The sequence below is a fragment of the Stylophora pistillata genome, chromosome 14 (assembly GCF_964205215.1).
Source record: "Stylophora pistillata chromosome 14, jaStyPist1.2, whole genome shotgun sequence".
NCBI lineage: Eukaryota > Metazoa > Cnidaria > Anthozoa > Scleractinia > Pocilloporidae > Stylophora > Stylophora pistillata.
The window spans coordinates 11,219,879-11,245,275 of NC_142532.1; the positions used below are offsets into that span (position 1 = coordinate 11,219,879).

Sequence of the window (25,397 nt, forward strand, 5' to 3'; positions counted from 1 at the left end):
TGATTCGTTTCTATTCATGTCTATATATGAGTTAGATAATTTTTGTTTCATTTGATTTTGTGTATTCAATATTTCCAAAGTTTCCTTCATATTTTGTGAACGTGAATTTTCTTTAAGTGTATTTTGATTTTCTATTTTGTTTAGAATTTCCATAATTTCCTTCATATTTTGTGAATGCAAATTTTCTTTAAGTGTATTTTTATCAAACTTGTGAATAATGAGGGTTGATGGTAATACAAAACAGTTTGGTAGAGCTTCATTTTTCACTATTTTTGGTTTTACAGAGGGTGAAAATCAAGTCGTCCTGAGCCTATCGAAAATGAATCGCTGCGAATTGGTTGAAGAATGATATAAATTGCTTTGGTAAAGCTTGATTTTTTACCATTTTTGGCGTTTTGGTCTGGCAGCCCCAAGTCCTATACTACTGCAGAAATCCGCAAATACCGCCTCTACCGATTTATCTAACGACAACCAGCGTGTACGACAAGGCTTCTTCAGCTTTTTTGCTACCTGCTTCCTCCCCGCCGAATTTAGTGTAAGATTCTTTGTGCTCTCTTGCACTTTAAGATACGTTGCAGTGCACTTTGCAGAATACTCAAATAGCTTCCACAACTGGTTTAACAGTAGTTCACAGTGGGCAATGTAGTCAAGGGTATCTGCAGAGCTAGCACAAGCAAGAGCAAGTTTGTGTGCTAAGCAGTGGAAAGGCAGGATCAATGGGTTTTCATCTTTTAGAAGCTTTGCCACCCCGTTTCTGGCCCCAGTCATAACAGACGCACCGTTAGAGACAAAGCTGCGCATGGTTTGTACCTCTAACCCAACGGATTGCAACTGTTTGAGGAGTACTTTTTTGATCTGTGGCGCATCTGCTGAGTTGTTGCCTTCCAGTGTGTTTGATATTGCAAGGAAACTGGTGGTGGTGGTACAGCTTTGACTGTCATAATAGTGGACAAAAGTTACAAGCTGCTGCGTCAAAGAGATGTCGGTGACCTCATCAGTGAGGATGCCATAAACGCCATCACCAATCTTTTCTTTAATCTTTTCTTTGAAAACCTGTGCAAGAGTTAAAAACAGCTCTCTTTCAATTCCGTTTGACGGGTGGGGGAACTGACGTTTCAGATCAACTCCAGCAATCTTCTTTAACATCTCAAGAACCGAGGACAACTTTCTGTCTGGCAACTCTTCTTTAGCTAGCCAATAAACAACTTCGAAAATTTTCTTGCACTCTTTTCCCTTTTTCTTTTCCTTGTCATCTAATTGCTTCTGAAACTCTGATCCTTGCTGCAGCATATCTAATTGTATGGCTAGTTTGTGTTGAGGAGAATCATCATGTACTCTGATTGTCTCAGGCTTGAATCTTATTGCTGGGATTTCGTTAAAGTATTGCGTTTTGTTTTTGGCATTGTGAGTGTCATGTTTTTTACAAAGAAGGCAAAACACACCCTCATTTACTTGAAAAAGAAGCCACCATATCCCCGTTTCAGGATCCTATGCTTCTGGTCTACTAAGCATAGAATGCTGGAATTTTGAAACCTTTTCAGTTGGGGATTTGACACTATATACAAGTTCAAAGGTATGTTTAATGCTACACAGGTTTTGCTGGTGCACATCTACGTCAGGGAAAGTGTTGTTCAACATAACTGTCTCCCTTTGTTTATAGCAAGAAGATTGAGAAGGTCCTTTACTTGTTTGAGGACTCTTTCAGAAAGCAGTTTTTGAAGAGGAACAACTTGGCTTTTCACTCTCATTACTACTTGCAGGCATTAGATCACAGTTTGTTGCCTCGGACAGGCTTTCTTCATCTGTGGTTGCTTGCCTTAGAATATCCCCTAAAGGCACGAATAGATTTGTCAACTCATTTCTACTGAATGATCACTGTTGTCTGTGTTTAAAGTTAACATTATCGAGGATTTTATGAACCAGCGTCTACCGATAAAATCAACATCCATACACGACTTTCATAATGGTGGATGCCTAGGGAAAACTGGCACTAGTACATGGGGCCGAGGCCAACCAGTCAAGTGCAAAACAAACATGGCGCCCGAAGTTAGCGATAGTAGCGTGAAATTGAGTGAGAATGATATACCAGGAGCTTCTTTGTGTGGTCGAAAACCCGAAGAATTGAAAACCGATGAGTTGAAGTTTTGGCTTAGATGTCGTGGGGACAATGGGAAAGGATTAAAAACGAAAGCACAGCTCGTTAAAAGGTACGTTTGCTTGCATTTGACGCGATCTATACCATTGAAATGATATCCTGACTTGTCGTTTCTATTTTCAGAATCAACGATTATATTTCATCGGGAAGAGATAAAAAAATATTTGATCCTGATCCAAACAAAATATATTCCCAAAGAAAGGAATCACAAAGTACAAGCGCCGCGAATGACGACTCGACTTCTTGCACAACGCAGCCTTTAAAATATCCAGCAAACGATTGGAGTCTGTCTCTTCAAAAGATGCCCGTATTTACGAGAGCTAATATTGATGTACACATAGCGAAAACAGGGAAAAGAATTGCCAACAAAGACCAGCATAGCATCCCAACTGCGTTGCAAAAAGGCAAGAGATTCGACGATGACGAGTATCTTGAGGAAATACGTTGTGCTTGTGACGAAAACTACTTCTATGTGAAAGCACAGTGTGTTCACAGTTTCTCAAAAAACGATCTGCCCCATCAATTAAAAATTGCCCTCAATATAATATCTGGTAATGTGGAGCATGCGGTATGCACTTGTATATCAGGGAATGCTGGACTTTGCAACCATATGATAGGACTGATGTTTAAACTTTGTAAGTTCACCATATATAAATGCACAGTGACTACAGATCTTAGCCATGAAGCTGACCAGCAAGCCACCCTAGCTTGCACATCTAAGTTGCAACAGTGGCACCAGAAAGGAGGTGGCAAAAAAATTAAGCCAGAACCAGTCATGGAGATGGTTATTGAAAAAACAAAACTCAACTATACCAAGACTAGGTCTGGGGTAAAGTGTCTACTCTATGAAGCAAGAAGGAACTGTTTGCATGACATGAAAGCTGAGCAGATACTGAGAGCGACTCTTTCAACAACTGAACCAAACTGTGGCTTTACGCATATGTCAAATGTGCAAGTACAAGAGAGTAAAGAAACAAAGTATGGTAAATGTCCCAAAGGGTCATACACATCTTATCAAGTGGGGTATAGTGAGGCAAACTTTACTGCTGTTGCAGATATTAATACAATAACAAGACTTGCACTACCTATTGCAGTCAATCTGGTCTATCCACAATTGCCATTGAGAAATTCAGATGAAACTCTACAAATTCCAGATGGTATGAGTAATGATGAACTTTCCTTTCTGCGTGGCTTGGAAGTAGATGAAAAAAAGATCAATGAAATTGAAAATGAATCAAGGGAACAAGCCAATTCTGCAAGATGGTCTGAAGAACGAAGGTGGAGGTTTACTGCTTCCAACTTCCACACTATCTCAAAGAGACAAAGAAACCACGACAATTTTGCTGACTCCCTTATAAACCCTAAAGAGGTCAAAACAGTTTATACTGAGCATGGGAAAAGGTATGAGTCAACTGCTTTACTAGAATACCACAAATTCATGTTTCATCAAAAAACACCAGTAAAAGTTTTACCCTGTGGATTGGTTGTGTCCAAAGATTTCCCTATTCTTGGGGCAAGTCCAGATAGTAGGGTCATTGATACTGGTTGCGTTTACCACTTTGGAATTGCTGAGGTGAAATGCCCATACAAGTATTTTAATGTTCATCCCCTCAATGCTGCTGATGATTCAAAATTTTTTATGGAGAAGATCAGTGATAAACAATGCAAATTAAAGGAAAACCACATGTATTACTCACAAGTTCAGGGGCAAATGGGCATCACAGGTGCTATGTGGTGTGATTTTATTGTATACACAAAAGTTGGCCTCTATGTTCAAAGAATCTCTTTTGATCCAGACTTCTGGAATCAGCTCAGACAACAACTAGTTAGTTATTTCTTTAATCATTTTATCCATTTTGCTGCTAAGAGTTACAGTGAACAACAGAATGATAATTAGATTTTTTTTTTTAAATATTGAGACTGATAGTCTCTTACCGATATTAGAGGAAGTGTTACAGAAAGTTACTGACAAATAGTGACTTATTTGTATTTTTGCTCATTAAACATATTGTATGCAACCATCTTCAAGCCAAATTGAATTTTTGCTCAAATTTTTCTGAAAATTTTTGATAGCTTTTTCTCTTTTTGCTCCACGTGACCAAATTAAATTGATTGTACAGATTCATTAATTAAAGCTTTGTTGGTTGATTGGTAGAAGTAGTGACAATAGTTATGAATAGAGTTGGCATTGCCACATCAATCTTGTTGAGTTAGTTTATTATTTTGATACAATAATGTAGTTTCATTATTTAAATGTACATTGTGATAAATTATCAGCTTGTATCTAAAAAGAAATTAAAACAGAACATTATTTCTTAGTTATTAATAATGTATTATTAGTCATAATTACTTAATATGAATATCAAATTGAATTTTGTTTTGGTCAAATCAAGTTAGATTGAAATTATGTTTGGTTGAGCATTGCATAGAATGGCACAGGCTGCCCACATTTGAGTAACTATACCAAACTGATGCAAAGGGACTACTCGATCCCAAACATGAAAGTTTTTTATTTTATTTATTGCTCGTTCAATGTGGATCCTAAGGCTTGCAATTTCCTGAGTTAGTATGACATTCTCTGCATCCATTTGACCTGATGCTCCCAAAAATGGTGGTAGATTTAGTGAAACCCCAAGTGGAAGCAAATCCTGGATTGTGAATCCTTTGTCAGCCATGACAGAGTCCTTTTCATCAAAAGTCATATCCAAAAACCCACTTCTCTCAACTATTTCTCTGTCAGATATAGACCCAGTATACAATTGACTAACAAATGTAATGGCACCACCAGGAGAAATGCCAACTAAACCCTTGAGAGTGGTATGGTTTTTGTAGCTACTAAATAACTCTGAATTTTTCTGCAAACTGCTTGGCATTTGACATTTCACTTCGGTGCAGTCAATAATCACTCTTGTTGACTTGTATTTCTCTTTAAAGGACTCAGGCATATTTGCATCAACATCTTCTCTTGTTGGCCATATATTAATAGTTCCTAGCTTTAGGAACATTTAATTTATCCATGTAATTATTATTCTGCTAACAGTAGATGGAGAGATGTGAAATAAATGTGCCAAGTGGTCCTCATGAAAACCTTGCCTTAGCCTTCACAACACTAGAAAATATTCATCTAGTGGTTTGAGTGTCCTGGATCTCCCTTTCTTCAGGTTAATTTCCTCACTTTGCCCAGAATCATCAGAATAGTAAAAAATCTCAGTGTTTGTATTTGACGATAGCCAGTAATTGATGTTTTCCTCCAATTCCCCTGGATCAAGGTAATTGTAGATGGCCATGAATGAATCCCAATTTGAAAATCCTGTATAAAAGGCACTAGAATCCTTCATATTTTGAATATTCTCCAAAGAAAATAATTTGCTTTTCAACTCATTATTTTTTCGCTCCAAGTGCGAGACCTTTAATGTAAGATCTTCAATCTTTTGATTTAATGTCTGTATAGTTTCTCGTAAGTGTTCTTCGTAAGGAGTGTAGTCAGTTTGTGTCCCAAAGTCAACACTTGTTGGTTCAATTTCATCGATAAAGGCCTGTTCTTCTCGTTCTTCGATGGTCATATCTTGAGCTTGTTCCTTTTCTGTTTGTCTCTCCGTACGCTTGTCAATAGAGAACAGCCTTACTTTTGGTGGATTCCGTTTTCTCGGCGAAGTGCGAACCCATGCAAACAAGGAAGGCACGACTCCGGGCTTCAACATGTTTTTCCCTGCCAGGGTTCTTTTAATGTCACTTTCCCTAAAATGTCGACCACAAACTACCGTTGTTTTCCTTACTTTAAAGTTTCGTCCTTCCTCTCTTCTTATAGCATGGATCCATTTTTTCTTTAGTGTCTTGTCTGAAGGAAAGGTGAAGAAAGAAAGCTTTTCGCCGTCTTCACCATGGACGTCTCTCGCAGTACACTGTGGTACACAACAGTGACTTGGCATTGCTCGTAATTAATTCGGCCAATAAAACCACAAGAGTAAAAGGAGATTATATCTTCTTTCTATAACGGTAAAGCTGTACTAAAATATTGTGTACTTCGGAAGAAAAAGTATTCGTTTTTAGAACTTGGTAAATATTCCAATACAAACTCTTATGTTTTACAGCGAAAGATGACTGGATGGCCTCGCTCTCATGCAAAGTTCGATACCAGTGTTCACTCGTCGCCCGCCATTATGAAAGTCGCGTATGAATTAAATCCTTTCGTGTGTGAAACTAGGGGAGTAATTTTAACTCTGGTTTCCGGTTTCAGTGAAGTCTTTGTTTGACCCGCGTCACCAGCGAAGTGAAGTATCATCGGGCCATGAGAAAAAACCTCTGGTACCCAGGGTATCACTTTTGAGATCGCCTGTGTTAGGGCCTGTTCACATGAGAGTGGGGTACCTCAGGTAGCCGGGTCGATAAAATGTTTGTTTCATATGCGTTTGATGACCCCGGGGACCTGGGGTAGGGTGCGTTTGAAGTCATTGCGTGGTTACCTAGCACGCAACACACGCATACACACTCAAAACAAAGATGGCGGACAGAAGACAAATTTTGGCGGCAAATGCTATTTTCCTTTCTCTGTCGTCCTTGGCAGCAGCTTTCCAGCTTTGTGGCTTGATGTTGATCTATTTGATTATTGAACAGTGTAGAATGAGGAGAATCGGCATAGAAGTCGCAAGTCAGTACGAAATCGCTGCAGCTCACCTTAGGAACATGAAAAGAAGGCATGTTTATCAAGGGAGAGTTTGGCGAAGACCAGGCCGCACAGAACAGTGGTGGTTGAATCTTTACAACGGGGATCTACCAGAGTTGGAATGGAAAAAGAATTTGCGTATGAATCGCGAGGTCTTCATGATATTGGCGAATGAGCTTCGCCCCCATATTGAACCCAGAAGGAGTCCACGAGGACATGATGTATTGACAATCGAAAAGCAACTCGCGCTTACGCTCTACTTTCTTAAAGATCAAGGCTCACTTTCGATGACGGCCAACACATTTGGAGTGGCAGTTAACACTGTTTCCGCCGTAGTGCGTAAAGTATGTGCTACTATAACTAGGGTAATGGGCCAACATTATATAAAACTGCCTCAAAATGATAGGGAAATGGCCCAACTAATTACCGGAATGGAAAAGAAATATGGATTCCCCCAAGGATTTGGATGCATTGATGGTACACATGTGGCAATAAAACAGCCTACTGAAAATCCACATGATTATTTCAGTTACAAACAAAAGTATACAGTCAATATACAAGCTGTCTCTGATTGGCGAGGCAGGTTCATAAATGTTGAGGTCAAATGGCCAGGCAGTGTCCATGATGCGAGAGTTTTTGGTAACTCTAGAATTAACAAACTTCTCAAGGAGGAAAAACTACCAATGATGTACAAAGAACTTCTACCTGGATATGACAAATTGCCAGCAACACTTATTGGAGACCCGGCTTACCCTCTGTTACCATATTGCATGAAAGAATTTGCAAATCCCAGGAGTAATGAAGAAGTAATATTTAACAATATGTTGAGAAGCGCTAGGAATCCTATAGAGTGTGCATTTGGGAGACTTAAGGCTCGGTGGCAAATTCTAAACAAGCGTATTGATATGGGTTTGGTTTTTGTGCCAGAGATTATTTATGCATGCTTTGTTCTCCACAACTTTTGTGAGAAGCATGGCATTGCTATCGAAGATGATGCTGTAGCTAGGCAGCTTGCATTTGAGCGGCTACAGCCAGACAATGCACCAGACCGCCTTTATTCCTTTAACACAGCAGAAGGAACTTATACTAGGAATATAATAACTCGTTTTTATAAGGAACATATACCACATTGACATATTTCCTTTTTTGCTCTAGTAGGACCAGGCTTAAGGATCTAGAGGGAGTGCATTGGGCTGTTGTCTTTTTATCCGGAAACCTTTATTGAGGACTACACTAACCAAAAACTTTTGTATCCCAAAACTTTTCTTTCTGGATATGGCTATTGTCCACACTAACAGGGTTGATTTGCAAGGGTATCCGGTAACTTTTGAAATCAGGGTTAGAGTGGATACGGAAACTTTTGTATCAGAAAAGGAAAGTTTTTCGGATACCGAAGCTTCCGGGTTAGTGTGGATGAGGCCTTAAATGTGGAAAATCCAGCTGGGTGCCATACTCTAAATCTAAGATCATGTTACACACCCCAAGGAAATCCATTTCTCAAAATTGGTGTTTTCCCCTGGGCATCCAGGGCCAAACTTGCGATACTCTGAGGATATCCAAGCTCAATAGGGGGTTACAGATAACAAATTAAATAGCCATTGTAGAGGTGATTGAGACAACACAAGAAGATGAACCTTGTATCTCAGAGCAATTTATTATTTCAACATCAATGAAAAAGCAGGACATAATATTGCTGCACAATTCAATCTCTACCCTGGAGTGCTGTAGTCATGGTATGGCTCACATGTGAACATAATTTCTCAATATCTTTTCCCTATCAGGTTTACATTCTCAAACAATCCTGCTATTTTATTGATATCTTAGCAGGGCTCAAAATTAAGAAAACAAAAAAAGGCATATTTTCACAACTAATCCTGAAATTTAAGGCTTTAACACTTCACCTTATTATCAAGCATAATTTTAAGCCTTAATGATTTTATTGTTATAGTATAGGAACTTGTAGCAGGTGGAATTTCAAGTTCTGCTGGGAAGAAATGAATATGATCCCCTGGAAATATGTTGTCAATGATTTTGTAGTATTTCAAGTGTTATTTATTGTTGTATTTGCATAATTAACATAAATTGCTAGACAAATTGTATGATTCAAGTTCTCACTTTCAAGATTTACTGTCACCAATGGATTATTTGGTTTCTCTCTTTTACTACAAATAATTAGCAATGTCTTGTGATAATTTTTCTATTGGTATCATCGACTCTGAACATGCAAAAATATAATTTTTTACATAAGTTTTGATTTGGCTTTATAAAATAATATGATTTGTTTTTTTGTATTTTGTAAATTTATATCTCTATCTGTATAAACTTCTGAAATAATTGTTTTGTTGATTAAAATTGTTTAGAATAGATCTAGGTAGATAAATATGATGTCCATACAATTAACAAATACTTTTTATCATTTAAATTTTGTTCATATCATATATTATAATAAGCAAGACATCTTAATATATTTGAATTAATATACCTTGATTCATAACAAAACATAACAATGTACTGTACACTTCCTTGATGACAAAATTATTCAAAATCTAGCAATCTGCGTTCAATAAAGCATATATTTAAATATCAGTCTTAGTTTGGACTATTGAACTATTCACGTTAGTAAAGGTATTAATCCACAGGCAAATTTTATATGCAAATAAGGTTAGCTTGCTTATCCTGGGGTCAAAGTGTGTAGATCAGATACCATGCCAGCATAATTTAGATGTGAGAAATGCTCATGTCAAGACATAAAAAATAACAAAGGTCAGGACACGTGCTGTACATGATTAAAACATGTAATGTTCTCCATTTGAACTACCCGTACCTGTATTGTTTGGCTGTTCAGCATTCATGTGAAACTGTGCGTGGGTTCTGCCTACAGCTGAGTCATTATGATATGGAGTAAAACCTCCCATATAGTGGTTATTGAACTGTGGTGGGTAGGCTTGAGGTGCAGGATGGCGTATGTCAGCAATAGCATTTGCTAGCATCCTCATTCCAGTTGCAATGCCTTCCCCAAGAGATGTCAGACATGCTGTCATTTTTCCAATGGACTCTTCCATGATTTTATTTGATTTGTCAAATGACTTGAGCATCTCTCTTTTCATGAACACGTCCTCTTTCGCAGTATTCATCACAAGTTGGTCTCTCTGAGCCTGAGAGAGTGCCTTTTCCATGTGTTTCCTTTTGTTGTCCACCAGTTTGGGAATTGCTTTGACTGCAATGTTGGACCTGGATGGTTGTGGGTCATCTAATGGCTGTCTGGAGGTAGTGGCGAATCAGATTGTGCAGAAATGCCTAAGAAAAGATTAAATCAATGTGATTTGAAAGTGCTGTCGACCAATAAGGCAATCAAGTGGGTCCACAGTACATGGCCACTAGGACATTTGTAAAAAAAAGAAATACAATGCAATATCTGAGGCTACATGTATTTCTTTAATGCCACAGCAGGTTAGTTGATTTAAATCTGTTTGGGAGTAGTGTGGAGTTGTTGGCAAGTAAGGTTTAACAAGGGCTCTTCCCTGGTGTGAGAACCTGTGAAACTCCCCAATCACGTAAAACAAACAAAGCAAAAGAAACAGAAGTATAGCTCCAACATGAAACAATAAGTAGAACGAGGAGAATACAATGGAATAAATTAACAGGTTCTTACATCGTGTTAAACCCGTTCTGAGGGTTTCCCTGGGTTCTCCTCCCTTTTCAGTTACACTGTGCTCACGACAAGCCACTTGCAACTGCCAGAGGCACGTTCATTGCCATCCCAAGGGATGTACTCAGAAATAAAGTGTTGGGTAGGTTTGACAGAGTACTGTACCAAATTTTATACCCAAAATAATACCTGAGTCATAAATAATTATTTTGCTCCCAAAGTTTAGCCAAAAAAGGTCAAAAAGTACCCAAATTTTTTTAAATTGATGTTTGTGTTTCCAAAAAGTGAAGAATATTTTCATTTTGTATGTTTATCTTAAGTCAAAATTTATACCAAGAATGTAAGAAAAGGTCACACTGAAACATGAGATGACATGTAACTTACTTTCATCGGTTGAATCCAGCAGTGGCTGACTATCCAGTTCTTCCTCAGTACCTTGAGCACTATCGCCATCAACTCTGAAGAGGAGAGCAGTTGTTGCGGGCGAGTCACCCCAAATGTCAGCTAAAAGTTCAAAGTTTTCCTGGACTGTTTTGCCGCTACCGCTTCTAGTCCCCTTGTTCACCGCGGTTCGAAAATCCTGCCTCACATTTCGGATCTTCTCCTTCATGCGGTCATAGCCTTTCTTGATAAGCTCCTGTTCCTTATCGAGAGTCTTCTTGAATGCCTGGTATTCTGAACTGTCCATGTCTTTGATGGGCATACTAGGCTCAGTAGTGACTTGTGGCCCGAATTCCTCCGGGTAATCTTTTGCCAAGCATTTGCGAATCTCTGTTTACATGGCCGCCAGATCTTGCTCGAAATCTCTACCATTGAACTCGCATGTGGATTTGTATTCCTTTAATACGCGAGCAGCAGCTCAATCCAATCTGGGGACCAAACTATAACCTTTGTTTGGTTTTCAGGACTCCTTTTAGCCACTTTCGCATTTATAGATTTCTGCTGAAGACCATCTGAAAGTTTTCGCTTTCCCTTCGAGTTCATATTCGTATTTTGCCTTGGGGCATCCAATTCCAATGAAATCAGGGCCTGATTGGGCTGAGATGCTGCAGTCTCGCTTAAACCATCAATATCCTGACTATTTTGCCCCAAATTTGAGCTGTGAAGTATATTTTGGAGGCGTTGTTTGCGGAAAAGCTCACCAGGTTGATAACGAGTGGATGCCATTTTGTTTTCCTGCTTGTTTTTGGCGGGCTAAATTGTGGAATGCCTGTATGAACCTCACCCTGGTACCCCGGGGTATAGTGTTCACATGGAAAAAAATCTACCCCACTCAGGCGGGCAACCCGCCCCGAGGAGACGGGTTGCCCGGCTTAGTGGGGTACCCCACCACGCATGTGAACGCAACCAGATAAACAACAAAGAATATATGGAGACGCTGGGAACCCCACCAAGCCGGGGTACCCCAGCCACCCGGGGTACCCCGCTTCCATGTGAACAGGCCCTTATTTTTTTCATTTGTCTTAAGATAAAATCTTTCAGTTTTTTCTATTTCAAAGTCCAAGTCGTATTTTGATTGTTGGATGAGGGAAATATAAACTTAACCTTGTAAAAAGTGACCTTATTAGCAAAGGGTAGCCGTGAGACATTGTTTTGTTTTCTTGGGTCAGGAGAAAATTACCATTTTTACTGCTAACAGCACAGTACAGTGAAACACTCATTCAGAATAATCATGCCCTTCAACTTATCATGTTTTCTCTCGGCCGTCGGGACGAAAAACTCACTTATCCTCTTCATTGTTTGAACAGTTTGACTAACACAAGTTGCATGTTTTAGCTGGGGATTTCCCTTAAGACTTGGCCGAGCAGGAATGAGAACGAAATAGTCACTTCAATTCCGTTTAAATGAAGAGGGGAAACCAATAAAATATCCCGCCGCTCAATAAGCAAAGAAAAGAGTCATATGGCCGTTTTGAAGAATGTAATTGATTATTCTGTTTTCCTCTAGTCAGTATGTTCATGAGATGCCTTAGTAAGAAAAATATGTAATACAGTAGTAAAAAAAAATCGCCAATATTGATCTCAAAGTACCGGACGTGGAATGGCAAACGACCGGACGTTTTATCCGGCCTCCGGCCTCAAATGAAAACCCTGGACTAGATAGGTTGGGAATTGATTAAAAGCTGTTCTCTCACAAGCCTTTGACAGCACTGGCAGAAGAGAAATGGGCCTATTGTTATTCGGCACCTCGTGATCTCCACTTTTTAGAACTTGTGTCACCTCAGCTAACTTCCACGCATCTGCGAATGTATTGGTGGTAAACAAGGCATTAATGATAGATGCCAGGGAAGGCAGAATTGCGGGAAGGCAATCTTTGATAACTCTCACCAGAATTTTGTCGATACCAGGCGTCTCGTTTGTTGCCGTCAATTAACAATGGATTGTACTTGTTTGCACTTTATAGGATTAAAGGTAAATTGTTCTAATAATGAAAATGATCTCAGAATGAATGGATTGTTGTTGAGCTCAAAGTTAAATTTCAATGCTAAATGCTAAATCACTGATTTTCTTGACTGTATTATCGCCAACGCCTGCGAAAAAGGAATTAAATTCATTTGCCACAGTTTTTCATCTTTATTGGAGGTTCTTTGTGTTTTCAACTTATTAGGTATGCATGAACGGACTGTTTTCCAGATAGAGTTCGTGTTGTTTTTATTGTTTTTAATCTGCTCCATCACAAATTCTCTCTCCGCAACTCTGATTTCTTTTTTAATCTCACGTTTAAGATTTTTATATGCAGAACAGGCATATGGATCGTTGGTCTTTCGTGTTATTTTTCTCCAGTCTTCTCTTGCTTTCATCTATTGCCTAATCTCATCTGTTACATAAGGGAGTTGTCTCCCACGTATTTTGATCTTTCTAATGGGTGCATATCTACCCACTATATCACAAAATAATTTGTTAACCGCAAACAGTTTATTGTTGACATCATCAAAAACATCTAAGACTGACCAAGGGGCTTGTTCAATATCCGTGAAAAATGCCTTGGTTTGATAGTGTTTAAAGCACCTGGTAGTGATGTACACATGCTTGGGTCGCTGTTTCTTTAGCCGGAGTATAGCCTACACTAAATCGTGGTCGCTCACTGAACTCTCAATGATTTTAACTTCGTGAATTTGATTTAAGTTGGAAGTGATAATAACATCCAGTAAAGTTGCAGTGACACGTGTTGGAGAGCTAACCATCTGAGTTAAGTTGAACATACGACAGAAGTTCATAAGAGCAACTGATTCTGGAATGTTAGGTTTCAAATGGTTACAATTAAGGTCCCCAATAATATATATTGGTTTGTTCAATAATGAAGCGGTGACTAAGTTTGGTTAAAGGTCAGCGTCAAAGCAATCAATTGAGATACAGGAGGCTCATAATGGCACACACTAGAACTGACTTGATGTTTTTCACTTGGACATTAAGCCATAGTTGATGAAAACCATTTGGTGACACGTTAGAAATATCGGGGAGTAATTCAGTTTTGTAGGAATGTGACAGATAAATGGAAACTCCACCACCTCTCTTCTGCCGGTCAATTTGGAAGAGATGATATCCTGGAATCTCAATATTTAGGTCGGATATAGAATCATCAAGCCATGCGTATTTCACTCGTATTTCACTGTGTTATGGTCATGGGAAATACCATCACTCACAAATAAACCCTGGGGAAAAGAAAAGTGATGAATAAGGCGAAATTTCCCTGGCGATTTCTTAGGGACTACACCTAGGGGGTAAACAACAAAGGGAGATATAGGGGCTGATTGAAATGGACCGGCTAAGTGACCAGCAGCTAGTTCTTTTGCAATTTTGCCATCAACCACTTCTGGTTGGTGACAAGCAGTTAAAAGGGTTGCAGCCTGCATTGACTTGCGTGACCCATCGAAATGTAAGGGGAAACCTTTTGTAAATCCAGACAAAAGAAATAGCACAGTTGAATGGGGATACCCGGACAATAGTTTTGACAACCTCTCAAATTTTACTGGTGTTGGGAGAGGAGGATTTGGCAACAGGGGATTTGGCATGAAGGCTATGTCTTGTTGTTTGTTTTGATTGGCCATAAAAATTACAAACACCCATGCATGCAATGTGCACCTTCACACAGGAATGTTTAAAGGCACAGCCTAAACAGTCACTGCCCTTATGGAATTTAAAGCAACTAGATGTGTAGCTGTGTGAACTCAGGACTTGCTTTGGATGTTGTGATAAGATTTAATTTCATAACAAAGTAGAGGTATAGCTGCGTGGAGTTTGGATTCCCTTAGCTGTTGTTTTTTTGAAGGTTTCACCACTAATTTGCTTTGGACTACTGCAAACCCAGGGGCTGTAGACTTTTGATTAGAATAGACATAAATGTAAACACAATTTGATTTTATTAAAATAAATCAATCAGTAGCTGAACAAAAAACTCAACTAGCATGTCATTGGTACAGTTTCACATGCTAATTTTCATGACAACATATGTTTCAGTGCAAAGTTTCTAATGAAAAAAAATAATCAAGTATTTTTAACATTTTAACAACGCAACATACAACTTACAAGTTGCTTGATATCTTTAGGTCAATGTAAAGCCTTTACATTGCAAAATTTGTAACAAGATATGTTTCACTGTTATATGATAGATTGAAGTTTACTAGTTTGAAGAGGCTCTCTGCTATTTCGTTAGGTTGTAACGTTTGGATGTCAATTTCCAACATTTTGGAAAATATATCTTCATCTATTCTCAGAGTTAGCTCTTGGGCATCGTTATTAAGTACCACTATTTGCGCACACATCTTTGTTTTGCATCGGTGAGACCTTATCATAAAACCACAACTGTCGCATTTGACTACAGTCGTGGAAGTGCCTTGCATGATCTTCTTTTTACAGTTTTGGCAGTTTAAATATTTATGATGCGTATGATGGACGATCCTCGCAGTGGAGAGCGCTATTTATGCAGTAGCAAAAATCAGACCTGAAAAAAATCAGGCCTGTACGGGATTCGAACCACTGACCTCTGCGATACTAGTGCAGCGCTCTACCAATTGAGCTAACAAGCCAACTGGGAGCAGGCCGTTAAGTTGATTTGTAATAGACCCGTGATGATAAATCAGATACGATGAATATATGAAGTTCATATATTTTGAACTGCGGTTAGAGATATGTATGATGCACTAGGATCGCAGAGGTCACTGGTTCGAATCCCGTACAGGCCTGATGTTTTTCAGGTCTGAATTTCACTATTGCATAAGTAGCGCTCTCTACTGCAAGGATCGTGCATCATACGTATCTCTAACCGCAGTCCAAAATATATGAACTTCATATATTCATCGTACAAGAGATTGGTGTCATCGGCAAACAAATGAAATTAAATTTCTGAGAGGCATTATAGATATCATTAACATATAGCAAAAATAACAATGGGCCAAGCACAGAGCCCTGTGGGACTCCACAAGCCACTGTTCTTTTCTCTGAAACTGTACATTCAATTTGTGTCGATTGTGTACGATTGCATAGATAAGGACATGAACCAAGAATTAGCCACACCTCGAATTCCGTAGTGGTCCAGTTTATAAAGTAATAGTGAGTGGTCAACTGTGTCAAAGGCTTTCTTCAGGTCAAGAAAAATTCCACAAGAGATTAATTTCTTATCCATATTTTCCTGTATAGTGTCATCAATATCAAGAATTGCGTGTTGTGTCAAGTATTTCTCTCGAAAACTGTACTGGCCCTTAAATAAAACGGTATTTTTATCAATAAAACCTTTAAGCCATCTATACATTAGTTTTTCAAAGATACAATTGAAAATAGAAAGTAGAGAAATGGGACGATAATTACCAGGATCCATTGGGTCATGTGATTTATAGACAGGAATAATTTTGGCATGTTTTAACTGAGAGGGATATTTACCTGGTTGCACTGAAAGATTGATTAAGTTAGCTATGGGTTTAGATATGTAGTGCCTAGCCAATTTTAATAGTTTTCATGGAAAAGAATATAATCCGCTAGCTTTATTAAGGGGTAACAGCAATATTTCTGACTCAACTTCTGGTTCACTTACGGGATTGAAGAAAAAAGAGTTCGAGTAATCCCATGGGGGCATGTAGTCAGAGAAATGGTGATTAAGTGTGCGGATCGCTGATGCCAGATTTGAACCAATGGAAGAAAAATAGTCATTGAGAACATTCGGCACTTATGAGTGGTCTCGGGTTAATTGACCATTTGATTGCTCAAGTTCAAGTATTGCCTTAGACTTGCGACTATTTTGACGAATTAGGGAGTGTATTCCAGCCCAGGTTTCTTTCATCTAGTTCTCTCCAGAAGGAAGAGGATCTAGGACATCAATTGCTACATCTTTCCATGGCCCAGAGCGTGACTCTACCCGCTGCATAGGTTTAGGTGCACAAAATTCTCCTAGTACTCTTCATCCATGACAACTCCTGCAGACTTGTGCTGCATCGTGGTCTATTTTAGGCCACCAAACTTTGGTTCGCAACCGATTTTTCATCTTCACAATGCCTTAATGGCCTTCATGTGCTAAGCACTGAGGCTTTGGGGAATTACAATCCTCGTTCTGCGCATCACTAATTTTCCTTCCACACAAAGCTCATTCTTCACACTCAAGTAGTGAGGCAGTTTAGACTTTGAGCAACCACCACTTTGTGTGGAGTGCCTTACACTGCACAGTTTAGGATCGTTCTCTGATTCTCTTTATACTTCCTTTGCAGTCATAGCTATTGGTGTACTTTCTTGTGCAAGTACTCTAACGAAGTAGGCTTCCTCACCACTGCAATCTTTCTTATTCACAGAATTTAATCTTGAGAGAGCATCTGCGATGTTTGTCTAACCAGCCCATAGATCACTTCGAAGTTGTAACCCTATAGGCGAAGGACCCGTTGTTCTATTTGTGCAGATGGCTTTGAAGACTTGTTGTAAATGCACTGCAAAGGCCTATGGTCAGTGTCCAACTCAAACTCTCGACCAAAAACATACCGCGTGAATCACTCACAGGCCCATACTAAGGCAAGGCCTTCTTTTTCTGTCTGGGAATATCTCCTTTCCACATCAGTAAGGTTTCTTGATGCATAGGAATTTACTCTACAGGCCATCTTGTAGCTGAGTGAGGACGGCTCCTATACCTGTAGGGCCAGCATCAGCAACAATGCATGTCCTGCATTCGTTCTTGAGATAAGCAAGTGTTTCTGCTCGGGTTAGCAGATCTTTCACTTTCTGGAAGGATTTCTGCTGAGCATCCTACCACAGAAACTGGTGGTCTTTTCTCGTCAACATTCTGAGCATTTTGGCAACTTGGGAAAAATCCGGCAAGAACCTGGCACAATACTGTACAAGGCCTAAGAAAGATCCGACCTCTGTGGTACTCTGTGGAGGCCTGGCATTTTAAACTGTAGACACTCTTCAGTAGGAGCGATTCCTTTACTGCTCAAGTTATGTCCAAAGAATGTTAATTTTGGAAGTCTGAACTGAAACTTCTCATTTATAGTCAATCTATGTTCTCTGGTACGCTGCAGCACAGCTAGCAGGTTCTCCTTATGCTCCTTATGCTCCTCGATTCCACATCCATAGATGATGAGGTCGTTAGCAATATTTGCAACTCCTTTACAGCCAATCTACACATCTTTGACAATTTTCTGATATTTTTCAGGAGCTGAGGTAATTCCGAACATTAACCTTTTGTATTGAAAAAAACCTTGGCGTGTAATGAAGGTTGTAGAATATGACGCGATTCAGTTTCAAGTTCCACCTGGTGGAAGCCCCACTTGAAATCTAAATTACTGAACACTGTTGACCCATTTAAGTCAGTAGAACCTTTTCAATAGTGGGAGTAGGGTGCCTTTCTATTTCGATTGCCTCGTTGGCTCTTCTCATATCCACACAGACCCATATGTCTCAGTCAGGTTTTGGGAATTACCACCAGAGGAGAGACCCACTCTGTTGGACCACTAGGCACTTCCTCGATGATGTCTTCTTTAAGCAATTCATCTAGTTTCTTTTCAACTTTCTCTTAAACCAAAGGGTAACCTTCTGACCGGTTGTGCAACAGGCTGAACATCTGTGACCTCTCACGCGAAAATGTACACTAACGGCTATCCGTTCGAACGGCAAAACGCACGGCTAGTGAACGGATGACAAACGGATGGCCAAGGCGATTGAAACGGCTAACATGAACGGCTGAACGGCCGAAGAAAAAATTTGAACGGCTCAAAGTGAACGGCTGAACGGCTGAAAAAAAATTTTGAACGGTCCAAAGTGAACGGCTCAACGGCTGTGGAAAATTTTTGAACGGTTCAAAGTGAACGGCTGAACGGCTGTGGAAAATTTTTGAACGGCTCACGGTAAACGACTGAGGAAAAGTTTTGAACGGCTGACAGTGAACGGCTGAACGGCTGACAGTGAACGACTGAACGGTTGTAGAAAAATTTTGAACGGCTGACGGTGAACGGCCGAACGGCTGTGGCAAATTTTTGAACGGTTGAACGAGTAATGATGATAACCATTTTAAATCAACGACCAGATTACTTTGACAAAGAGCAAAGAAAACAAACATCATTCAATTTTCAGCTGAATATCGACTTTGTGGTTGCGTTTCCAACATTAACTCAGAACCTGTTTTTTAAAGTTCAAAATCAAACATTCCTGTGCACATTTCTCGTTAAATATCTACCAGTGACAAAGATACAGAGAACTAAGGTTATTTTAGGTGGACGAAACCATCCCTTTGCATAAGAACGAGCGGTATCTACACTTGTCAAAGTATAACATTCGCCACAAGCGAAATTTGCATAACGCACTGTGGTGTTTGATATTTTGCAGTGACAAAGATACAGAGAACTAAGGTTATTTTAGGTGGACGAAACCATCCCTTTGCATAAGAACGAGCGGTATCTACACTTGTCAAAGTATAACATTCGCCACAAGCGAAATTTGCATAACGCACTGTGGTGTTTGATATTTTGCAAAAGGTAACGCAACGTTCAGTTCAGCCAATCAACTTCCACTCTAAAGCGCGTTGTCTTGACAACTACATGGAATTTAAAACTTGCTACAACTCCTCATCAAATCACCAAAATGGATGAAGGCGATCAAGTTGAGATATTAATTGACAAAGAGGAAATCGTGGAGAAAGTGAAACAGTTTCTTCAAGATGGATGCGGATGTTCTCGGGGCATTAAAGGTGGTCATTGTTCTCAACAATTCTCGGAAGCAGCTGTACTTGTAAATTTGAATAACTGTATGGAACTATCACATGGCGAACTCGACTTAGTCATACTGGCCAACATCCAAGCATTCACGAGCATTGAAGTATCGGGTGGAAAAAGAAAACAGAGTCCTCGATGCAGTTTTACTTTTCAAGCCAGAGCCATCTGCAAAGAAATGTTCCTAAAACTTTACGGGATCAGTTATTCCCGATTCCGCCGACTGGAAGACCACTACGAAGAAAATGGAATATCGCTGAGGTCTCACGGAAACCGCAAAAGACTGCCACACAACACGACACCGCATGCGGTGAATGAGGATGTAAAAAGCTTTCTAACAAATTACGCCGAAGAAAACGCTGTTCTTCTTCCTGGTAGGATACCAGGTTTTAAGAATGATGACATCAAGCTGCTCTCATCGAGTGATACTAAAATGTCTGTTTGGCGCGAGTTTAAAAAAGCATGTCTAGAAACTGAAAAGCAAGCGGTCTCCTACACTAAGTTTATTGATCTGTGGCAGCAGTTTCACCCGGACGTTGTTGTAGCAAAACCTATGTCCGACCTATGTATAACCTGCCAGCAAAACACCTCTAAGCTACTACGATCTGCTAACCTTCCGGACCAGGAAAAATCCGAGTGCGTTCGAGCCCAGCACGAGCATCTGAATTGTGTTCAAACGGAAAGAGAGCTTTATAAGAGAGTCTGCCAGGAAGCGAAAATCAACTTTCAAACGATTGAAGACCAAATAGATTTGGACGAAGCTCACGAAGCCTGTTCCCTGCAGACAACAGTTCATTATTCTTTCGACTTTGCCCAGCAGATCCATATTCCTAGCAATCCTATGCAGCCAGGACCCATTTATTTCAAGACACCCCGTAAATGTGGAATTTTCGGTGTCATGTGCGAAGCAATACCCCGACAAGTAAATTATTTAATTGACGAGGCGAGTGACGTTGGTAAAGGAGCCAACACCACGATCAGTTATGTTCATCACTATTTCCAAAACCACGGACTTGGCGAAACACAGGCACATCTTCACGCAGACAACTGCTCGGGACAGAACAAAAACAATTATTTTATCTGGTATCTAGCATGGAGAACGATCCTGCGGTTGCATGATTCCATTAATTACTCTTTCCTAATTGCCGGCCATACGAAGTTTGGTCCCGATCGCTGCTTCGGGATAATCAAGAGATCTTATAAAGTACATTTTGTGTCATCTTTGTATGAGTTTGCGGACATAGTCGAGGGTTCAAGCACCGTTGGTGTCAACAAGGCACAGCTGGTTGGTACACACGACGGAAGAACCATTGTTACAGCTTACAACTGGTCTTCATTTCTCGATAGGTACTTCAACAAACTGCCGAACATAAAAAAGTACCATCATTTCAGATTTTCGAAAGACGAACCTGGAAAAGTTTACTTTAAAGAATTTAGCACTTCTCCCGAACAGTCACGAACGCTGCTGAAAAACAGTGACCTCGCTATCCTGCCGCCTGTATCCATGCTGCCACCCACGATCAACCCTGAAGGATTGAGTCAAGACCGAAAACAGTATCTCTTCCGCGAGATTCGAACATTCTGTAAGCCCGGAACAGAGGACCTTGTGGCTCCACCTCCTTGAATTCTACCAGAACAAGACATTGCATTCAGCAGGGAAAATCCTGTATGTCGAACGTTCGACGTTGCACTACAGATAATAAACAAACGGCTCCTTTAGAGAGCACATGATGATTATGACTTGTTAGTCTTTTAAAATATTTTCTCGAAGTGTATTTAACAGTAAATTTCTTGACATAACACGTATGAACAGTTTATCAGTACTGCTGTTTACTGGCGGCATTGGCAGTGCAACTTATGTTACTAATTGTTTTCTAGCACGTTTTATAACACCCTAGCGCTTCATTGAAGATAATTATGTTTTTGGACGTGGCCTTCGACAGGTTACTAAAGTGAGAAAGTGTACTCTCTTCTCGTATCGATGTTTTCGACTAAATGCGATGCTTTGCAATGTAAATGAAATAGTTGCCTTCTCACACTAAATAAAAACAAGCACGAAACAACGAAGCAAAGTAAAATCTCTAGGGGAGTTATTGGGACTTACTGTAGACTATGGTTAATTCTTTGGCGTCTGCCCCAAAAATAACCTTTTTCATATACTTCAATTTAAAAAATCATAACTGAGTGCAGGGCTAACCAATCTTACCAAGTTATACATCATATTAAAGCTTATTAAATGAAGATTGTCAATTAAAAAAAATTAATTAATTTAATAGAATCTTAATTATTTTTGTTGACAAATATAATTATTTTTTTGATTATGCAACACACAAAAATACATTTGACACCAAAAAAGGTGTATTTATTTTAAAATTACAAAATATCATCCAAGAAAAAAAAGATAGAGAATTATTTGATAAAGCTATATACAAAGAATCATAAGATTATATTGAATCCTGACAAAGATATCAAAATTTTTCTAAATGGTGCTGAAAGTTAAATATTGACATAAAGACTGTACACAAAGCTAGCATGGTTTGTACTATGATAACATCATTTATAAAACTGGAAATGGACTGAAATCTCTCAAAAGGGTTCATTTGTAAAGGAAAAATAGTTTTCAATGGCATAATAGGTTATATAATTATTATCATGAATTATTGCTATGTATCATATTACGAAAACCGTATGTATACTGTAAAATGTGAAATCAATCTAAATTCAAAGTTCAAAAGACATATGTATACATATGCATGCTATTTATGATATTCTTTGGAATGCCAAGTGGAAAAGCAGTTCTTGTCTGCAGTGCAATGCAGGTAAACCTGGCATTGGGGTGCTGAGCACCTCGATAGCACCTTGAGTTCTTTCTTATGCAAAGTGTAGCAAACCTTGCAATTTCTCTTGGTCTTTGTAAATTCTGGTAGGTGAATTGTTTCAAATTCACCAGGCTGCCTTTTTGGTGGTGCAGACACAGGGGGATTACCAAATTCTTCCAGACCTGCCAGTTGCCGTACCAATTCCTCACGAAATTCTGCAAGGGAATATCTCTGTGGTCTTTTGAGCAGCTCATTTTCTGGATATTCAGCACGATGGATTTGAAATAAGATATAGCTGTTGACAACTGCAATATCCACCATGTGGAAAAGAAGAATTTTCCACCACCTCATGCATTTTCGAATTGCATTGTTTTTAGCCAGTAGCTGGTCAGAGCGATCAACACCATTCATATATTGATTGTAGTTTTCGATGACTTTTGGCTGCTTTACCCTTATTGTTTGCCATCTGTTGTTTTCCTTCTCTTTCCTTTCAACCATTACCCACTCATTTGCATCAGCAATGGATGACAGAATTGTAACTGGCTTGTTGTCTTTCCATTGCTGTGCTAAACATACTCCATCCCTTTGCCACCTCATGTTGCCACGCTGCTCTCTTTTTGCCCATTCCTTGCCTTTTTTCATACAATCAGGAAATCCTTTGCGATTTTCAGCAGCTGTGCCAGTAGCAGGTACACCAACAGCAAACAGATCTTTTATGAGTTTGACTGATGTGTAAAAATTATCAAAGTAAAGGTGATAGCCTTGATTCAGGAGAGGCTGCATAAGCCTGAAAACAACATCATACCCTAATCCATTTGCAGATGGCTCATGACCAGCTTTTTTCCCAATATATACATCAAAGTCACACGTATATCCATTGGCACTGTCTGCTAGAACCCAAAGCTTGATGCCCCACTTAGTTGGTTTGTTTTTGATGTATTGTCTTATTCCTGACCTATGCTTGGATTTGACCATTCGCTCATCAATCGAAACTCTTTGAAAAGGCTGATAAAGTTCTTGACATTTGCTTTTGAAATGGTCCAGGAAGCTACTAACCTTTCTCAGCTTATCATTTTCAGCCTCTGTTCCTGGGTGTACTACATGAATCATGGACATAAGGGCCTTGAATCGAAGACGTGACATAATACTCCGTGCCCAAAGCCCATGATACAATGTCTTAGTGCTCCAGTAGCGTTGAAAGGAAGATACATCTACAAGTCCACAATACATAATCAGAGCAATAAGTTTGTATAGTTCTTCTGTGGTTGTTTCAATCCATGCTCCATGCCTGTCGCCATAAGATGGTTTGTTCGATATCGATGCCCAAGCATACGCATTAGTATGTTCACAAATCTCCCTCATCAGTTCCATGGTAAAGAATAATTTAAAAAAATCAATTGCCTTTGACATGCTTCCTCTTCGAATAGGGCCTTCTAAATGTACACCAGATTGTCTATTTGGTGAAAATGTTGGCAATTGGTTTGGTGTATCAGGAGTATCATAGTCGTTTGCGGCTTGTTGTGCCTGGTTGTTAGCCTGGGGAGCTACTCTGTTTCGACCACGACCCCTTCCTCTTGGTCGTCCTCTACCTCTACCTCTACCTCTACCTCTAGCCCTTCCTCTTCCTGCTCTTGGTCTTTGAGCAAGTTCCTGCTCTTCGCCCTCAGAGCTTTCATCATTTTCTGAAGCTTCTGGGACTTCAAGGTCTTGTTCCACGTCCAATGATTCGTATTGAGAGCTAAATTTCAGAAAAAAATACACAAATATTACAATTTGATAAATACAAATATTAGAAATCTTATAAATTTCCTAAATTTTGAAGCACACTATATTATCATAACTATGATCAACTACAGAAACAAAATAAAACACAAAATATGTCCAAAATATGTAAGAAACAAGGTCCAAAACTCATAGGTTTGTTTGTGTGAAAGGTGTCAAGTTTCTTTCCCGCGAGAAAGGCACATGGTCTATTATGATTACAAAGAAAATCAAGTAAAATTGCCGTAAATTGTTATTTATTTCGATCTTCAACATACTGGTGATATTTTTTAACAATAATTTAAAGTTTTTATGTTGAAAAATCGTAATATAAGCATCATTTTCACCATTATAATTCCATGGCGTCATCTCACATGGCATTGTTTACGATCACGCTTACCTTGATTCCGAGTCTTCGTCGCTTCTTTCTTGCAATTCCTGGTCCAATTCAAACTCCTCTCCACTAGATAACCCACCATTATTGCTGTCTATATCACTTTCTCCCTCACTTTGATCGTTTTCAATTATTTCTCTAACTTGTTCCGCAGTAAATCGAACATACGCTCTCTTGCTAGCTGACGCCATTTTGAAATGTGAAGCACTTGCGTTACGAAAATTTTATATCGGCCTCTAACAGCTAGCCAATCATGTGCACTGTATATTTAATGCTGATTTATGATTGGCCAAAGCACAATAGTGATTGTAACAATGTTTTTGATCGACCACATGCATTTTTGGTATCCATGACAACATTCGACGTCATCGTTCCTGGAGGAACGATTTTTAAAGGGGCGGACGTCAAAGGGTTAAATTTAGCGGTGGTTTAATTTCGCGCATTCAAAGTTTCAGCGTTTTTAGCGGTGTTTTAATTTCGCGGGTGCGTCAATCTTCCGTAGCCGGAAAAGGAAACGTGGAAATTTTGACTCTGACCTCGCGGTATCTAAATTTCGCGCCAAGTCCCCTTGCGCGAAAATTAAACAGTGCAAACAATGAACCACTTTACAGTAGTGACATTTTGCTATTTTCATACTGGCTGTGTTAGAACCTCCCCCTTCCCCGTAAAACAAAATGATAATAGTAATAATGATTATAATTCATTTCCAAGAGCTATTTTTACTTGACCAACTGAACAAGACTGACACCTTGTTTTTGAAATTTCATTTAGTCTT

The 25,397-nt window shown here is 39.3% G+C and overlaps 6 protein-coding genes and 1 pseudogene across 6 annotated transcripts; 2 read left to right on the forward strand and 5 right to left on the reverse strand.

The window, feature by feature from the left end:
* Positions 1 to 378: 378 nt before the first annotated feature.
* LOC148716526 (E3 SUMO-protein ligase KIAA1586-like) lies at positions 379 to 1,290 on the reverse strand. The gene has a single exon (XM_088744596.1). It carries the CDS (start codon positions 1,288 to 1,290, stop codon positions 379 to 381), a length of 912 nt encoding a protein of 303 aa, XP_088600722.1.
* A 661-nt stretch (positions 1,291 to 1,951) lies between these two features.
* On the forward strand, positions 1,952 to 4,473 carry LOC148716527 (uncharacterized). The gene is made up of 2 exons (XM_088745514.1): positions 1,952 to 2,207; positions 2,279 to 4,473. The coding sequence occupies exons 1-2, from the start codon at positions 2,035 to 2,037 to the stop codon at positions 4,050 to 4,052; spliced, it is 1,947 nt and encodes a 648-aa protein (XP_088601640.1). The 5' UTR covers positions 1,952 to 2,034; the 3' UTR covers positions 4,053 to 4,473.
* A 75-nt stretch (positions 4,474 to 4,548) lies between these two features.
* On the reverse strand, positions 4,549 to 5,100 carry LOC148716528 (uncharacterized). Its single transcript, XM_088744597.1, has one exon. It carries the CDS (start codon positions 5,098 to 5,100, stop codon positions 4,549 to 4,551), a length of 552 nt encoding a protein of 183 aa, XP_088600723.1.
* Positions 5,101 to 9,528: 4,428 nt separating this feature from the next.
* On the reverse strand, positions 9,529 to 10,096 carry LOC148716529 (uncharacterized). The gene has a single exon (XM_088745515.1). The coding sequence runs from the start codon at positions 9,992 to 9,994 to the stop codon at positions 9,605 to 9,607; it is 390 nt and encodes a 129-aa protein (XP_088601641.1). The 5' UTR covers positions 9,995 to 10,096; the 3' UTR covers positions 9,529 to 9,604.
* Positions 10,097 to 10,499: 403 nt separating this feature from the next.
* Positions 10,500 to 11,634, reverse strand: LOC148716530 (uncharacterized; annotated as a pseudogene).
* Positions 11,635 to 19,333: 7,699 nt separating this feature from the next.
* LOC111318922 (uncharacterized) lies at positions 19,334 to 21,711 on the forward strand. Its single transcript, XM_022921772.2, has one exon. It carries the CDS (start codon positions 19,521 to 19,523, stop codon positions 21,270 to 21,272), a length of 1,752 nt encoding a protein of 583 aa, XP_022777507.2. The 5' UTR covers positions 19,334 to 19,520; the 3' UTR covers positions 21,273 to 21,711.
* A 273-nt stretch (positions 21,712 to 21,984) lies between these two features.
* Positions 21,985 to 25,034, reverse strand: LOC111328979 (piggyBac transposable element-derived protein 4). Its single transcript, XM_022933534.2, has 2 exons — positions 24,629 to 25,034; positions 21,985 to 24,205 (listed from the first exon to the last, which is right to left on the reverse strand). The coding sequence occupies exons 1-2, from the start codon at positions 24,811 to 24,813 to the stop codon at positions 22,405 to 22,407; spliced, it is 1,986 nt and encodes a 661-aa protein (XP_022789269.2). The 5' UTR covers positions 24,814 to 25,034; the 3' UTR covers positions 21,985 to 22,404.
* Between the last annotated feature and the right edge of the window lie 363 nt (positions 25,035 to 25,397).

Bases quoted from the DNA above. Each gene is read 5' to 3' on its own strand.
- LOC148716527 (XM_088745514.1), top strand. From the start codon at position 2,035: ATGGCGCCCGAAGTTAGCGATAGTAGCGTGAAATTGAGTGAGAATGAT. The intron at 2,208-2,278 runs GTACGTTTGCTT...TTCTATTTTCAG, and splicing joins AAAGCACAGCTCGTTAAAAG to AATCAACGATTATATTTCAT.
- LOC111328979 (XM_022933534.2), bottom strand. From the start codon at position 24,813: ATGGCGTCAGCTAGCAAGAGAGCGTATGTTCGATTTACTGCGGAACAA. The intron at 24,206-24,628 runs GTAAGCGTGATC...TCTGAAATTTAG, and splicing joins GACGAAGACTCGGAATCAAG to CTCTCAATACGAATCATTGG.
- LOC148716528 (XM_088744597.1), bottom strand. From the start codon at position 5,100: ATGCCTGAGTCCTTTAAAGAGAAATACAAGTCAACAAGAGTGATTATT.
- LOC111318922 (XM_022921772.2), top strand. From the start codon at position 19,521: ATGGATGAAGGCGATCAAGTTGAGATATTAATTGACAAAGAGGAAATC.
- LOC148716526 (XM_088744596.1), bottom strand. From the start codon at position 1,290: ATGCTGCAGCAAGGATCAGAGTTTCAGAAGCAATTAGATGACAAGGAA.
- LOC148716529 (XM_088745515.1), bottom strand. From the start codon at position 9,994: ATGGAAAAGGCACTCTCTCAGGCTCAGAGAGACCAACTTGTGATGAAT.